Source organism: Triticum dicoccoides, chromosome 2B, assembly GCF_002162155.2.
Source record: "Triticum dicoccoides isolate Atlit2015 ecotype Zavitan chromosome 2B, WEW_v2.0, whole genome shotgun sequence".
Classification (NCBI taxonomy): domain Eukaryota; kingdom Viridiplantae; phylum Streptophyta; class Magnoliopsida; order Poales; family Poaceae; genus Triticum; species Triticum dicoccoides.
Genome location: NC_041383.1, coordinates 727,319,892 through 727,334,766, shown reverse-complemented (window position 1 = coordinate 727,334,766; position 14,875 = coordinate 727,319,892). Strand labels below are relative to the sequence as shown.

General features: G+C 50.3%; 1 protein-coding gene and 1 long non-coding RNA gene across 4 annotated transcripts in view; one reads left to right on the top strand and one right to left on the bottom strand.

Annotated features, from left to right (window-relative positions):
• Positions 1–1,222: 1,222 nt before the first annotated feature.
• Positions 1,223–4,747, top strand: LOC119365898. 3 transcript variants are annotated; one of them, XR_005175810.1, is made up of 4 exons: positions 1,223–1,592; positions 1,693–1,953; positions 3,257–3,317; positions 4,182–4,747. It is a non-coding gene; the product is annotated as an uncharacterized LOC119365898 (long non-coding RNA). The 3 variants fall into 3 exon arrangements; XR_005175809.1 differs by having other exon boundaries at positions 1,223–1,953; XR_005175811.1 differs by having other exon boundaries at positions 1,223–1,953; positions 3,749–4,747.
• Positions 4,748–12,472: 7,725 nt separating this feature from the next.
• LOC119365897 (receptor-like protein 56) overlaps positions 12,473–14,875 on the bottom strand; it is a 4,920-nt gene continuing 2,517 nt past the window's right edge. The window contains exons 2-4 of the mRNA XM_037631546.1: positions 13,419–13,574; positions 13,221–13,289; positions 12,473–12,700 (exon numbers count right to left, since the gene is read on the bottom strand). Of these exons, the coding sequence (XP_037487443.1) occupies positions 12,483–12,700; positions 13,221–13,289; positions 13,419–13,574 (443 nt within the window). The 3' untranslated portion in view covers positions 12,473–12,482. The remainder of the gene's footprint in view (positions 12,701–13,220; positions 13,290–13,418; positions 13,575–14,875) is intronic.

Here is a 14,875-nt window from a genome sequence, read left to right as displayed (position 1 = left end):
GAGGGAGGCCGGCGGCGGCGGGGAGGAACCCTCACAAGATTTCACCACACCGCGGTCTGTTTCCCGCGCTTGCGTGCGCCATCAACTCAACAATATGTTCCCTGGTTCACTGGCCGCGCGCCGTTCAACTCCATGAGCAATTGGCACTTACTTCATGTGCATCAGGTATCTTGGGTTGATGATTATTGTGTTCATTGTTGCGCTCGATTTTGGGTTTGCATGATCCATACCAGAGAATGTTTCTAAAGATCATGCTTGGTGCCTCCGATGTCGATGGGAAGCAACGGTAAGGCAGCCTGTGTTCTTGTGTAGTTCATCACCTCTATGGAATCCTCATTCTACCGCTGCGTTGATATCACAAGATCGGTATAAGCACGAATCAAGATTAGTCGGTAGTATTATATTGTGGTGAATGGATAGAATTCACATTGCCATGGTTATTGCCTGGAAGAGTGTATGTGTGCGATCATTTTGTCCTATGCCAAACGAGTTAAACAAAGAGTTAGCCTCTATATGTAAGTTGTTGAATCTTTTAGCTTACACTTCGTGCTCATATCTGATACTCCCTCTTTAAATAAACTTAAGGCATTTAGGTTACTAAATTAGTACCTAAAATGTCTTACATTTCTTTATAGAGGGAGTAGTATTTACCAAGCAATAATCATTTCCCAGATGTATTTTTCTTCTCCATGTGCTTATTTCTAACAGTCTATACATGCTCTATTATTCAGGGAGAAGATTACACCCGGAGGATGTTTTATATCTAAGTGCCTGCCTACACACGATTAGTTGAGGACTCAGGAAAAAATACTTTAATTTCCCTACCTTCTATTATTTCTTTCTTTGGGATGGTTTCCAATCTCAATATTTATGCATATTCAGCTGAGTTTAATCATACATTTCATAATTGATAGCTAAACCAGAAAGGTTAACTATTAATCGTGAATTTTAGGAAGGTTTGCATGTTTGCATCTTGTTGGTGTTTTGGTATTACATATGCCACCGCCAGATAGATATGCTACTCCCTCTGTTCCGAAATAATTGTCGTTGGGCAAACACAGTTCAGATTCTGTCACGTTATAAAAAAGTTTCACTTTTCAATTTTGCCCTCCCACTCACTCGCTCCCACTAGCTCTCTCGCTCGCCGCTCTCCGTCTCCTCCCCGTCGCCGCTCTCTCCCTCTCCCCTCCGTCAACGCCCTCTCCCTCTCCTCGTCGCCGCTCTCTCACTCTCCTCGTCGCCGCCCTCTTCCTCTCCTCGTAGCCGGCCTCTCCCTCTCCCCGTCGCCGGCCTCTCCCTCTCCCCGTCGCCGGCCTCTTCCACCGGCCTTTTTTTCTCACCACCCCGCCTCCACTCATACCCCGTAAGTCAACAAAATATCGATTCTTTTTGCGCCGGCGACGAGCTTCTAGGCGAAGGACGTGTGGATGTGTAGCGGCGCCAGAGCTCGATATAGGCAACGAAGGCGTGGACGTGGAGCGGTGCCCGAGCGGCGGATCTGGAGCGGCGGCTCTGGAGCGGCGCCCGAGCAACGGAGGGAGATGGAGTTCCCTCCTGGCGTGGCGGCTAGATCTGCAACGCCAGCAGCTGCGGTACGCCACCCTCGCTGCTGTCGCAGGGAGACGCCGCTCTTCCCCTTCTCGGTCCGCCCTGATGTGGTTTCCTCTCCGTGACCCGTCATCGGAGGCACAGCCAGAAGCATCCCCGCCGCGTGCAGCTGCTGCTCCCGGACGCCGCCGCCGCCCTCCGCAAGGAGTGACGATAGCCTGAAGCTCTGCGGCCCGGCGTGCGCCGAGCGGCGCGCCGCGGGGGCACCGTCGCCGACCGGCCACACGACATCGCTCTCGTCCAGCTAGAAGCATGCGCTGTCGTGGCCCGCCTCCGACTGCTTCAGCAAGCCAAGAAACTGGAACGCGCCCATGCCCGGCGACCTCGGCATCTCCATCGATGATGGTAAGCCCCTCCTCTGTTCCCTCTGATGGTAAACTCTGAATTTTCTTGCTTGCTTTCTTTCTGCAGCAGGCCAAGAAACAAGGAGTGTATACTTAATTCAGTTAGTTTTGCAGTAGTTTGGTTGCAGTAGCACTACTTCATTCAAGTGAAAAGATTCAGTTAGTTGTATCTCTGCATACTTAATTCAGTTTGGTTGCAGTAGTTTCTCTCTGATGGTAGTACTTGTATCTCTGCATACTTAATTAACTGAATTTGGTTGCAGTAGTTGATTCAAGTGAAAAGATTCAGTTAGTTTTGCAGTAGTTTTGCTGGAGTAATAAGGAAAAGTTGCAGTAGTTTGTCACTGTTAACCTCGACGTATCTGCAGTTTTAGTCACTACTTGCTACTCCTCCTTATTACTCCTCGGCACTGGAGTACTTCGACGTGTCTGGAGTGTTTTGAGTAGCTAAATAAGTGCAGTTCAGTTGCTTCAGTCGTTGCTTATTTCTTCAGTAGCTAAATAAGTTCAGTTTAGTTTAGTTGAAGTGAGCTGCGTTCTCGCTGCCGCCTTGCATATTTCAGAGATCGAGAGTGTAGATCAAAACATAGTTGAGCAGTACACAAATCAAAATCTACTGGTAAACTCCATTTCTAAATCAAGCATGGCAAGTTTTGTACTCATGGAGTACTTCTGGTGAAATCAAATTGAAAGAACTGTTGGTAAAACTACTGGTAAAATCAAATTCGAAAAACTACTGATGTAAATCAAATTCAAAGAACTACTGGTAAAATCAAAATCAATGAGTTTAACATGGCAAGTTTTCTCTCTATCTCTAATTCTTCAGTTTTCTGTGTCTTTAGAATTTTTGTTTTCAGTGTTTCTGTAGTCTAGTCTTCAGTTTTCAGTACCTTCCTACTCCTAATAATCATTAGTGTTTTTAGTGCAGGAGTATAATTTTGTTTCAGTCATTAGTGTTTTAGTTTTCATTACCTAATAATCGGACCTTAGCTCGTTCTCTTTAATCAGTACCCGTGCTAGTATTTTCTTAGTATGTGAGCTTGCATCGTTGTTCAGTCACACTAAATTTTGTCAAGTCTGCATAGCTAGTGATTCAGTTCTTGGTTTCTTTTTAGTTTTTCAATTGTGATCCTTCCTCACCTAAGTTCTTCACTTTGTGTCTTAGTTTGTGAGCTTCCATCATTGTTCCGTCTACTAGTCTATCAGTCTAAGTCCCTAGTGCTTACTCACTCTGTCATTTTCCAGTAAGTCCCTGCTCATTTTAAGGTGTTCCTCAACTGATTTTGCACTCTCAACTGTTTCAGTATCATTGGCTTTGGCAACATTGATCCTTCTTCACGTGCTGGTTGTTGCATTTGAATTCAGGTTAGTTTGCCAAAGGAAAGTTTCAGTCATTCTTCCCTGTGAACAAGAGCATGATCGATGCGTGTGTGATTCGCTGTTTATTCACGACAGTCGTTTTACAATAGTTTGTGCATCATGCTCTTGTTCACGTGGTCAAGTTTTCTTGTAATTTTGCTTGCTGTAGATATACTCCTAAGCAAAAGAAAACTGAAGCTAAGCTAGCTAGCAACGGTGGTGACTGCTATGCTTTTAGTCTGTTCTTTGTTGAGAATTTTCATGCAATATGCCTGTTTCATCACATGACATTTGACTATGAATGAACTTGGGTAACGCCGTTGAAGTTGGTATCTTGCTTGTTGTACATGATGGTTTCATCAGATGGATGTGAACTGAATGTATGTCCAGTTTACACCGATGTAACCTGATTCTGAAGAAAAGAATGCCACATACAGATGGCGTCGACCTTGGCCTCCTCGTCGATCTGACTCTGCATTAAGAAAACTTGTTGGCATCAAGTGTCCCCCTTCCTCCACCGGTAGCCTTCCATCGAATTCACATCAAAACACTTCATTCATTCACCCAGAAAAAATAACTGACGTTGCCAACATCTCACAAGAAAGAAGAGAGCAGAGTTGAAGTTGCCAGCCTGTTTACTTGCAGCTACACCTGTGTTCTTCTTCTTCTTCTTCGCAGAATCAATCAGGTTTACTTGCAGCCTTACTCACTTTGTGTCTTAGTTAATCAAATTCCTCAATTGAGGAACACCTGGAATTGTCATTCCGGTCTTGGGATCAACATTAGCATATGGACTTATCATCCTGGTTTTTGGATGATTTAGTTAATCAAATTGACATCAATTGACCTGTTTTTTTGGATCAATTGCAGATTCTCTTGATTGGAGTGGAGAGGAGCAGAGACGAGAGGAGCAGCAGAAGTGGTCAGCGCAGCGGCTGACCTCGAGCTCTTGATTGGAGTGGGGGGAGGCGGCCGGCGAAGGATCCGAAGTTGTGGCGGAGCAGGCAGCCGGCGGGAAGGGCGGACGACGAGGGAGCTGCAGACCTTGGCGCGGAAGGGCGGCCGATGAGGGAGCTGCGGACCACGGCGGGGAAGGGCGGCCGGTCGGCGAGAGAGCTGCGGACCGCGGCGGGGAAGGACGCCGGAGATGCGGACGATGGAGGAGCCCGGCGAAAGGGAGTAGCGACGGCGGAGAAGCCTGGCGGAGGAGAGGAGCGACGGAGGAAGACGCCTCCCGATGGATTACAAATCGGGGGTAGTATTGTACTTTCACACTATTTCACCTGGTCGGAAGGATGCCCCCAGCGACAATTATTTCGGAACGGAGGGAGTATTAAGTAATACCATGTCAAACATAAATGGATGTGATTCATATTTCAGATTATCACAAGAAAGACCAGGAAAGAAATAGAGAATACAAATTTTAATGGTTGCTATATAACCAATGGTCTTGCAGTAATTAATTGTTGAATGCTTGTCATTCCCTTTTGTAGAAGCAGTCATAACTTCACTACAGTTTGTGTACCCAGATATTAGCAAACGAACACAACAAAGTAGCATCAGAAATGTAAAGCCGTATTACACATATTATTACTGTCACATAATAGTTACTAAACGATGAAGTCTACGACACTCAAGAAGGGTCAGCGGTGCGAAGCTGACCTAACCATCAGAATGTCACCAAGCCTGTCCACTGCTGAAAACCATGACCATCGCCAGCTTCTCTTGAAATAAAGCACAACCAAGGAGGTCCAGAAACCAATCAGGTAGCACAACACTGAAAAACTGAATAGTTCCAGATTGCCAACTTTACTATCATCTTCATCTTCTTCAGGCTGAGGAATCAGCGGCACATCAAAGCAACTCTTCAGCAGTGGTGGGCCGCAGAGATATGGATTGCCTGCATAGCTGCTCTCATCAAATGTGATGAATTGGCCTTTTCTACCCAATGTAGGGCCGGACAAGTTATTGTACGCCACAGTGAATACCTCCAAAGAATGTAGTTCTACCAACTCTTATGGTATTTGACCTGTTAAGTTGTTGTGCGATAGATCCAAGCTCTCGAGATTACTTAAATGTGACAAGGAATCTGGTATTGGTCCATGAAAGCAGTTGTTGGAAAAATTCAGTGCCCGTAACCATTTCATGTCACCTATACTCTTAGGAATGTATCCTTCCAACTGGTTTGAAGAGAAGTCAAGTCCAGACATGTAACTGAGGATGCTTCCCTTGTATTTGTCTTGCCTACTCTTGGTCATGAATTCTTCTTGGTCTGGTCCTATGAAAAATTCAGGCATGGGAGAACTACCTACTAGGTCCCCTATATCATAGTCATTGGTCTCATTCATGTGTACTGAAGTATCCGAGTCATTGTATAGGAAGCTATACAAATCACCATTTATCCCCATATTGCTCAGGCATGAAGGTAGCTGTCCAGAGAGCTTATTATGAGACAGATCTAGAAGACGCAAATACCTTAAGTGACATATATCATTTGGAACCAGTCCTTCAAACATATTTCCTTTGAGCAACCATATTTTTAGCCTTGGAAAGGACTTGTGCATCAAGTCTGGAAGGATTCCGCTGAATTGGTTCTGACGTAGATCCATTGTGTATGTATCAGTTCCCGAGGACAACGGGACATGAAACGTTCCATTTAGTCGATTTTCACTAAGGTGGAGATATTGCACACTGGGCAAGCATTGCACTGGACCGGAAAGGTTGTTTTTTGACATATCAAGGAACACAAGATTTTTAAGGTGGCATAATTCCAGCGGAATCGATCCACCCAATGAATTGCCTCTTAGATTCAAGATGGCAATATTTTCCAGTGAATCTATGCAAGTAGGGAGAGAGCCAGTCAACTTGTTACTGCTAACATCAAGCACTGTAAGTTGCTGACCAAGACATATATTATCAGGGATTTCCCCGGTGATTTGGTTATCGTTGAGTAGTAGATGGTAGGTGGAAGCTAATAGTATGTCTTGAGGGAATGAACCATAGAAATTGTTGCCAGACAGGAACAAAGAACGGATATTGGACTTGCTTCCATTAAAGGCAGACGCTATGTTATCGGAGAAATTGTTGCTAGACAAGTCTTAAAATGTTAGTCTATACATATAGTGAAGCCCCGAAGGAAAGATGCCCTGGAAGGAATTCCTAGACAGGTTTACATAGTACAGAATTGGGAATGTGATGTTGATGCCCGTAGGTAATTTGCTTAGTCTATTATTAGATGCATCCAGATAGGACAGACTGTCGTGTACTTTGAATGGAAGGGGAAGAATTCCACTAAAGGAGTTGCCTTGCAGATTTAGATGTGACAGGTTCACATTATTCTCTATGAACGATGAAGGGAAGTGACCGCTTAGGTTATTATTAGAGATATCAACAACTTCTAATGCATGTTGTTGCGATAAGAAACTTAATATAACGGCAGAATTGCCATTAAGGTTACAGTTTGGCAGTACCATAACCTGGAGCTGAGCTGACAGGCTCATTCTTGGAGTCACAGTTTCCACTTGAAAATGGTTACCACTGCTTGAAAGTTCCAGATGTGTCAATTGGCTACTGTTTGACAAGGAACCTAGGAAGAGAACTCCTTCAAGATTGTTATTGGATAGGGAAAGTTTTGATGGATAAGTCTGTGTACTAGGGTCCTTGTGGGGCTGCAGCACATGGTCCTTGTGGCAGTTAGGAGGATAAAGTCCTGGACCATCAAGGACTGGCTGTTAGGATAGAGTTCTGTTCTTGACCATCAAGGACTGTCAGTTAGCATCTTAGACTAGCATCTTAGACTAGCATCTTAGACTGGCATCTTAGCAGCATCTTAGCATATGCCTTGGCTGGCTAGCAGCCTATAAATATGTATCCCCAACCCCTCAGGTAGGCATGGCATTGTGTGAAAAATAAACCAACGAAAATTGTCCCAACTCTCCTAGTGTCATCCACATCTATCAATGCTCAGGCTGAAAGGTCTAACAAGTGGTATCAGAGCCTCGTTAACCTGCACCCTGAGCATTTCCTGTGAGCAGCCCAAGTCGGTAGCAGCAGCTGCTCCGTCTGCCTCTGGTTACCTTCCTCCCTCCGGACTGTCGAGCAGCAACTCGTCTTCCTCAGCCTCCTCTTCACGCAACAGCCCCCCTGCAGCGAGCCATGTCTGCAGGTCGCTCTCAGCACACGTCTACCTCGAGCATGCGGCGCCGGCAAGAGGCCGAGCGCGCCGTGGCAGAGGAGCGTGAGCGAGCGGCTGTAGCAGCGGCTGCTGCGGCGGCAAGGGTGTCGAGGCTGGCTGCAGCGGAGCTGGCAGCAGCCAGAGCGGAGGTAGAAGCAGCCAGGGCGGAGGTAGAAGCAGCAGCAGCAGCAGAAGCAGCCCGTGAGGCTACGGTGGATGCCAAGGCACTCCGCGGCAGCCCCGGCAGCTCCAGCAGCTCCGCGCCTGCGGACGACGGCGCCGACGCAGATCGCGCCAAAGTGGCGCAGGAGCGGACGGCGCAGTGGGCAGCCGAGCACGCCCGCGCTCCAGGTGGAGGCGCGCACCGCGACGGCGGCTGCAACGACCAGGACCGCGGCCTCTACGAGGTCCGGACTGTGGTCAGGGATGTTGGTGCCAGTGTTGGGTGGCCTACCCTCACTAAAACCAACTACGTCGAGTGGGCCGGGATCATGAAGGTCAGGCTCCAGGTGCGGTGCATGTGGGAGGCAGTCCAGGACAACAACGTCGACCACCTAGAGGATCGACGGGCACTGGACGCCCTCATCGCCGCAGTCCCGCCCGAGATGCAGTTCTCGCTTTCCAACAAGCGGACTGCCAAGGAGGCTTGGGACGCCATCGCCGCAGCACGCATCGGCAGCGACCGTGCTCGCAAGTCCACCCTGCAGGCACTTCGTAAGGAGTGGGAGAACCTGGGCTTCAAGCCAGGTGAGGACGTTGATGACTTTGCTCTCCGTCTCAACACTCTGCTGCAGAAGATGGTGAAGTTTGGCGATGCCACCTACACCGAGGAGAGAGCTGTCGAGAAGCTTTTTCGGTGCATTCCCGAGAAGTACAAGCAGATGGCTCGCTCGATCGAGTCGTTGCTGGACCTCTCCACGATGACGATCGAGGAGGCGATAGGTCGACTCAAGGTCGTCGACACCGACGAGCCACAGCCCCCCTCGGGGCCCGTCACCACCGGTGGGAAGCTGCTCCTAACTCGGGAGCAGTGGGATCCCAGCCTTGGTGACAAGAAGAAGGGGGAGCCTTCCTCCTCGACGGGCGGCCGCAAGCGTGGCAAGCAGCGTAAGGCGCGAAGAGGCCCCCCGGGCAGGGCACAAGGACGTGCCGAAGGTGACGCCCGCGGAGGCGCCAAGGACGGCGCCGCTGGCAAGCCCAGACCGGCACAAGACAACAGTTGCCACAACTGTGGCCGGTTTGGCCATTGGGCCAATGAGTGTCGGCAACCACGACAAGGCCAGGCTCACGTCGCACAGGCGAAGGAGGAGGAGACGGCTCTGTTCATGGCGCATGCAAGCATTGAGCTACCCTCGGCGACTCCAGTCGCAAAGGCTTTCATCCACCTCGATGAGCCAAAAGCACACGCTCTTCTCGGCGATGGCTCCGGGAAGGACAAGGCTACGGGGTGGTGCCTCGACACCGGCGCCACCCACCACATGACCGGTCGAAGGGAATTCTTCGCCGAGCTCGACTCCGATGCGCGAGGCTCCGTCAAGTTCGGGGATGCCTCCGCTGTGGAGATAAAGGGCGTCGGCTCCGTCATCTTCACCACCAAGATGGGAGAGCACCGGCTGCTCACCGGTGTCTACTACATCCCCGCGCTAAGGAATTCCATCATCAGCTTGGGACAGCTGGATGAGAACGGCTCACGCGTGCTGATTGAGCATGGGGTCCTACGCATCTGGGATCGCCAGCGTCGCCTTCTCGCCAAGGTGCCCAGAGGTGAAAATCGACTCTACGTCCTTGATGTGCAGGTGGCACACCCGGTCTGTCTCGCTGTCCGTCGAGACGACGAGGCGTGGCAGTGGCATGAGCGCTTTGGGCACATTCACTTTGAGGCCCTGAAGCGTCTAAGTGCCAAGGAGATGGTGCGAGGCCTGCCATGCCTCGACCATGTGGAGCAGTTCTGCGACATCTGCGTACTGACAAAGCAGAGACGACTCCCCTTTCCCCAACAGGCGAGTTTTCGGGCTAAGGAGAAGCTGGAGCTCGTGCACGGAGACCTGTGCGGCCCAGTGACGCCAGCCACACCAGGAGGTCGACGCTACTTCCTGCTGCTCGTCGACGATCTCTCCCGCTACATGTGGGTGATGATCCTCGGCAGTAAGGGAGAAGCGGCGGACGCCATCAGGCGCGCGCAGGTTGGTGTGGAGGCGGAGAGCGGCCGCAAATTGCGCGTGTTGCGCACTGACAACGGCGGCGAGTTCACGGCGGCTGAATTCGCGTCGTACTGCGCCGATGAGGGCATCCAGCGCCACTACTCCGCGCCGTACAGCCCGCAGCAAAACGGCGTCGTCGAGCGGCGCAACCAGACGGTTGTGGGGATGGCTCGGGCTCTCCTCAAGCAGAGAGGGATGCCGGCTGTCTTCTGGGGAGAGGCGGTGCTAACGGCCGTCTACATCCTCAACCGCTCTCCTACTAAGGCACTCGACGGCAGAACTCCGTACGAGGCCTGGCATGGGCGGAAGGCGGCGGTCTCTCATTTGCGGATCTTTGGCTGCCTTGCGTTCGCCAAGGAGCTCGGCCACATCGGCAAGCTCGACGACAGGAGCACTCCGGGAGTCTTCATCGGCTACGCGGAGGGCTCAAAGGCCTACCGCATCCTCGACCCAAAGACACAACGTGTGCGCACAGCGCGAGACGTCGTGTTCAACGAAGGGCGAGGGTGGCAATGGGACAAGGCGGTGGACGACGGCTCGACGCCGACGTATGACGACTTCATTGTCGAGTACGCTCACTTCAAGGAAGCTGGGGGAGCAAGCAGCTCCTCTTCACCGGGCACGTCTACCCCGGCCCCCAAAACTACATCGACTCCGGCGCCTGCTACACCGACGACACCACAACCGGCGACGCCGCATACTCCAGCCCCGGCGGTCGCCACTCCGGGCTCGTCTTCATCAGCACCAGCTCACGCAGAGCACAACCCGATGAAGTTCGCTTCCCCGCTCACTCACGACGAGGAGCGGGTCGACGCATGGTATGGAGGCGAACCGCTGCGGTACCATACGATGGATAATGTGCTCGGCGACCAGCCGGTGCCAGGACTGGTGCCACGTGACCTGGAGGCGCAGCTACAGCTCGTGTGTGAAGACGGCGAACCACGGTCCTTTGCAGAGGCCGAGAGAGACGCGGCATGGCGCGCCGCGATGAAGTTGGAGATGGATGCGGTCGAGCAAAACCGCACCTGGGAGCTTGCTGATCTCCCTCGAGGTCACCGCGCAATCACCCTTAAGTGGGTGTTCAAGCTGAAGAGGGATGGAGCCGGCGCCATCATCAAGCACAAGGCTCGTTTGGTGGCCCGAGGCTTCTTGCAGCAGGAAGGAGTCGACTTCGACGACGCTTTCGCTCCCGTGGCACGGATGGAGTCCGTGCGACTTCTCCTTGCGCTGGCTGCCCAGGAGGGCTGGCGTGTCCACCACATGGACGTTAAGTCGGCATTCCTCAATGGCGACTTGAAGGAGGAAGTCTACGTGCATCAGCCACCGGGGTTTACGATTCCCGGCCAGGAGGGCAAGGTGCTCCGCCTGCGCAAGGCTCTCTATGGCCTGCGGCAGGCACCCAGGGCGTGGAACGCCAAGCTGGACTCCACGCTGAAGAAGATGGGTTTCAAGCAGAGCCCGCATGAGGCTGCCGTCTACCGACGGGGGAGTGGAGGAAATGCCCTGCTGGAGGGCGTCTACGTTGACGACCTGGTGATCACCGGCACCAAAGATGCAGAGGTGGCGGCGTTCAAGGAAGACATGAAGGCCACGTTCCAGATGAGTGACCTGGGGCTCCTCTCCTTCTATCTAGGGATTGAGGTGCACCAGGACCACTCCGGGATCGCGCTTCGACAGTCCGCCTACGCCAAGCGCATCGTTGAGCTAGCTGGGCTCACCGACTGCCATCCAGCTCTCACTCCGATGGAGGAGAGGCTGAAACTAAGTCGCGACAGCACGACGGAGGAAGTGGATGCTACGCAGTACCGACGCCTTGTGGGGAGCCTTCGCTACCTCACTCACACACGGCCGGACTTGGCATTCTCCGTCGGCTATGTCAGTCGGTTCATGGAGCGACCAACGTCGGAACACCAGCAGGCAGTGAAGAGGATCGTCCGCTACATAGCAGGGACCCTCGACCACGGCCTCCATTACCCTAGGTGCCCTGGGGCGGCACACTTCGTCGGGTACAGCGACAGTGACCACGCCGGCGACATCGACACCAGCAAGAGCACGAGCGGGATCCTCCTCTTCCTCGGCAAGTGTCTCGTGAGCTGGCAATCAGTCAAGCAGCAGGTGGTGGCCCTGTCCAGCTGTGAGGCTGAGTACATAGCGGCCTCCACCGCCTGTACTCAGGCGCTCTGGCTTGCTCGACTGCTTGGTGATCTTCTCGTTCAAGACACCAGAACGGTGCAGCTCCTGGTGGACAGCAAGTCCGCCCTGGCCCTGGCAAAGAACCCCGTGTTCCACGAACGGAGCAAGCACATCCGACTGAGGTATCACTTCATCCGCAGCTGTGTGGAAGAAGGGAGCATCGAGGCGAGCTACATCAACACCAAGGATCAGCTCGCAGACCTGCTCACCAAGCCCCTTGGGAGGGTCAAGTTCCTCGAACTTTGCTCCAGGATTGGGATGATTCAACTCTCCCACAAGACGACGTACAAGACTTAGGGGGAGAATGATGGATAAGTCTGTGTACTAGGGTCCTTGTGGGGCTGCAGCACATGGTCCTTGTGGCAGTTAGGAGGATAAAGTCCTGGACCATCAAGGACTGGCTGTTAGGATAGAGTTCTGTTCTTGACCATCAAGGACTGTCAGTTAGCATCTTAGACTAGCATCTTAGACTAGCATCTTAGCAGCATCTTAGCATATGCCTTGGCTGGCTAGCAGCCTATAAATATGTATCCCCAACCCCTCAGGTAGGCATGGCATTGTGTGAAAAATAAACCAACGAAAATTGTCCCAACTCTCCTAGTGTCATCCACATCTATCAATGCTCAGGCTGAAAGGTCTAACAAGTTTCACCAATGAAGTCAAATGGGCAAAGCTAAGAGAGGGAAACTTTATCGTAAACAAATTATTCGACAGATCCAGGATTCTGAGAGAAGTAAGATTCCCTATGCACGATGGAAGCTCTCCAAACAACGTATTGCTACGAAGATTTAATTCTTCAAGATTTTCCATGTTGCAAATACCTGTAAGTGAAGTAGTGAACATGTTAGGTTTTCGGATCCAGTTTTCCTTATAAACTGGACCAACTCTCTTCTTCTTAATGAAATGCAGGAACTCCCTGCCCCTGTCGAGGTGGTCTCGAATAAAAAAAGTCATGAACATGCTTTAAAATTATATTTTTATAATTGTTGAAAGAAAATTAAAATAGTACTCCCTTCGTTCATAAATATAAGATGTTCTAACTTTTTTCTGAATCAAATGTATATGAACACGTTTTAGTGTGTTTGTTACTTATTTCAGTCCGTATGTAGTACACGTTGAAATATCCAAAACATTGTATATTTGTGTACGGAGGGACTAGTCATTTCATACAAGTAGGAGTTGTTAAAAAAGGAGCAGTAAGTGGAGTTCTAACTTCAAGAGTCATTTTTTATTTAGAAACAGAAGGATCTATATGTAGCCCAAAATCACTCTTGTGCTTTAGCTCACCACGAGACCGACCACCAAGGTACTGTATACAATAGCATGAAATATATTAGTCACCTGTTGGTAAGGTGCTGTTGAATGCATTATAGCTTAGATCAAGAGCATCCAGCTTCATTTTAGTCAAATCTGTACAAGGGAAGCAAGTTAAACCATGTAAAATGTTGGTCTCCAAGATGCTGTTGACACAAAAAAGAAAAACAAGTAGGGGTTGAAAGAAGTCTTCAAGAATCAAGAGTGGAGAACTACGAAGCTCACGTTGGATCGCCACGGGGGAGGTCAAGTCATTTGAACTGATGGACAGGCACCGTAGTGATGAAACTGCAACTAGGGATCGGATGCTATCGGCACTCAAGATATTTCCAGATAGATCAAGGCTTCTTAATTTTCGTAATTTTGACCACACATTGAAACCTGCAAAAGGAGTAACAATTCAATTTAGCGAACGATGAATAGACATAATCTGAAGTGTTGAAGCAACAGAGGAGATGGCAAGGCGAAATAGTTGGTAGAACTAAAGAAAGTAGGATAGCCATGGCAACATAGTTGATTCGCAAAAGAAATTGACAATATAAATTGGATGTAACTTGCCAAAAAAAAAAAAACTGGTATTTCAAAAGAGCTTGGAAGACTAGTTACAATAAATACTACTAGATACATCTGAATAGAGAATACCTGCACCAGGTATGCATCCCTTTATATTTAGATACAGGGACAGGGTCTGCAGTTCTTGGAAGGGAAGGAACATAGTAGCGTTGAGAAGCCACGGGAAAGGAACATGTGCATCAAGATAGAGGCCCGTCACACGGGCGGGGCGGGAGTTGCTGCAGGTCACCCCCTCCCACTGGCAGCAATGTCCGTCACCCCAGTCCCAGCCCCAAATCCAATACTCCCGCTCGATGTTCGGCAGCGTGGAGAGCTGGCTGTAGATGTCCAGAAGCGCTCTCTTATCGGCCTGCACACACCCCTCACACAGGGGCATCAAAAGCTTGCCGGAGATGCTCAGGAGGCAGAGCAGAGCTACTGCCAGCTGCATCGGTGGTGTGGGGCGCCACATGATTGATTAAGGTTCAGAACAGAAGTTTTGGAGACGAAGGATGTTAGTGGAGTGACGAGCGTACATATACATACATATTCTTAGTGAAAAGCTTGCTCACTCCAGTCGACAGTTCTTAGTCCAGCTGACAGTTACATACATAATACTCCTGGGGATGTTAGTGGAGTACATGCGTGACGGCAGGGGCAAAAACGTTGAAACTTAGACAAGGATCAGAAAATATCACTGAAACAGCTGACTCACTCCAGTGCGCTAGTCGCCGTCTGTGGCAACGACTACCTTTCCAAAAAACTTTGGTGCACAAGTCCATAATACATATCTTATACAAATCCTTCCCCGATCTGCTTTAACAGTGCCGATTAAAACGTCCAGCGGTTGAGTAACGGCAGGGCCAAGAAGGTTCACACTTAGTCAAGGATCTATAAATCTCGCAGCAACTGGTTACTCGCTCCAGTGCCCCTAGACCCTAGTCGCCATCTGTGGCAACGACTACGCAAACAACTATGCTGTATATATGCGACCTTTTCAAGAAACTTGCTGCATAAGGGCATCTCCAACACGGATCCTCAACACGAGAGCATACGTTCTGGACCAAGCTGTCTGAAGGTAGTTGGTCATCTAACGCGGTCCCATATCGGTTCCCGCAAACCGGATGCAA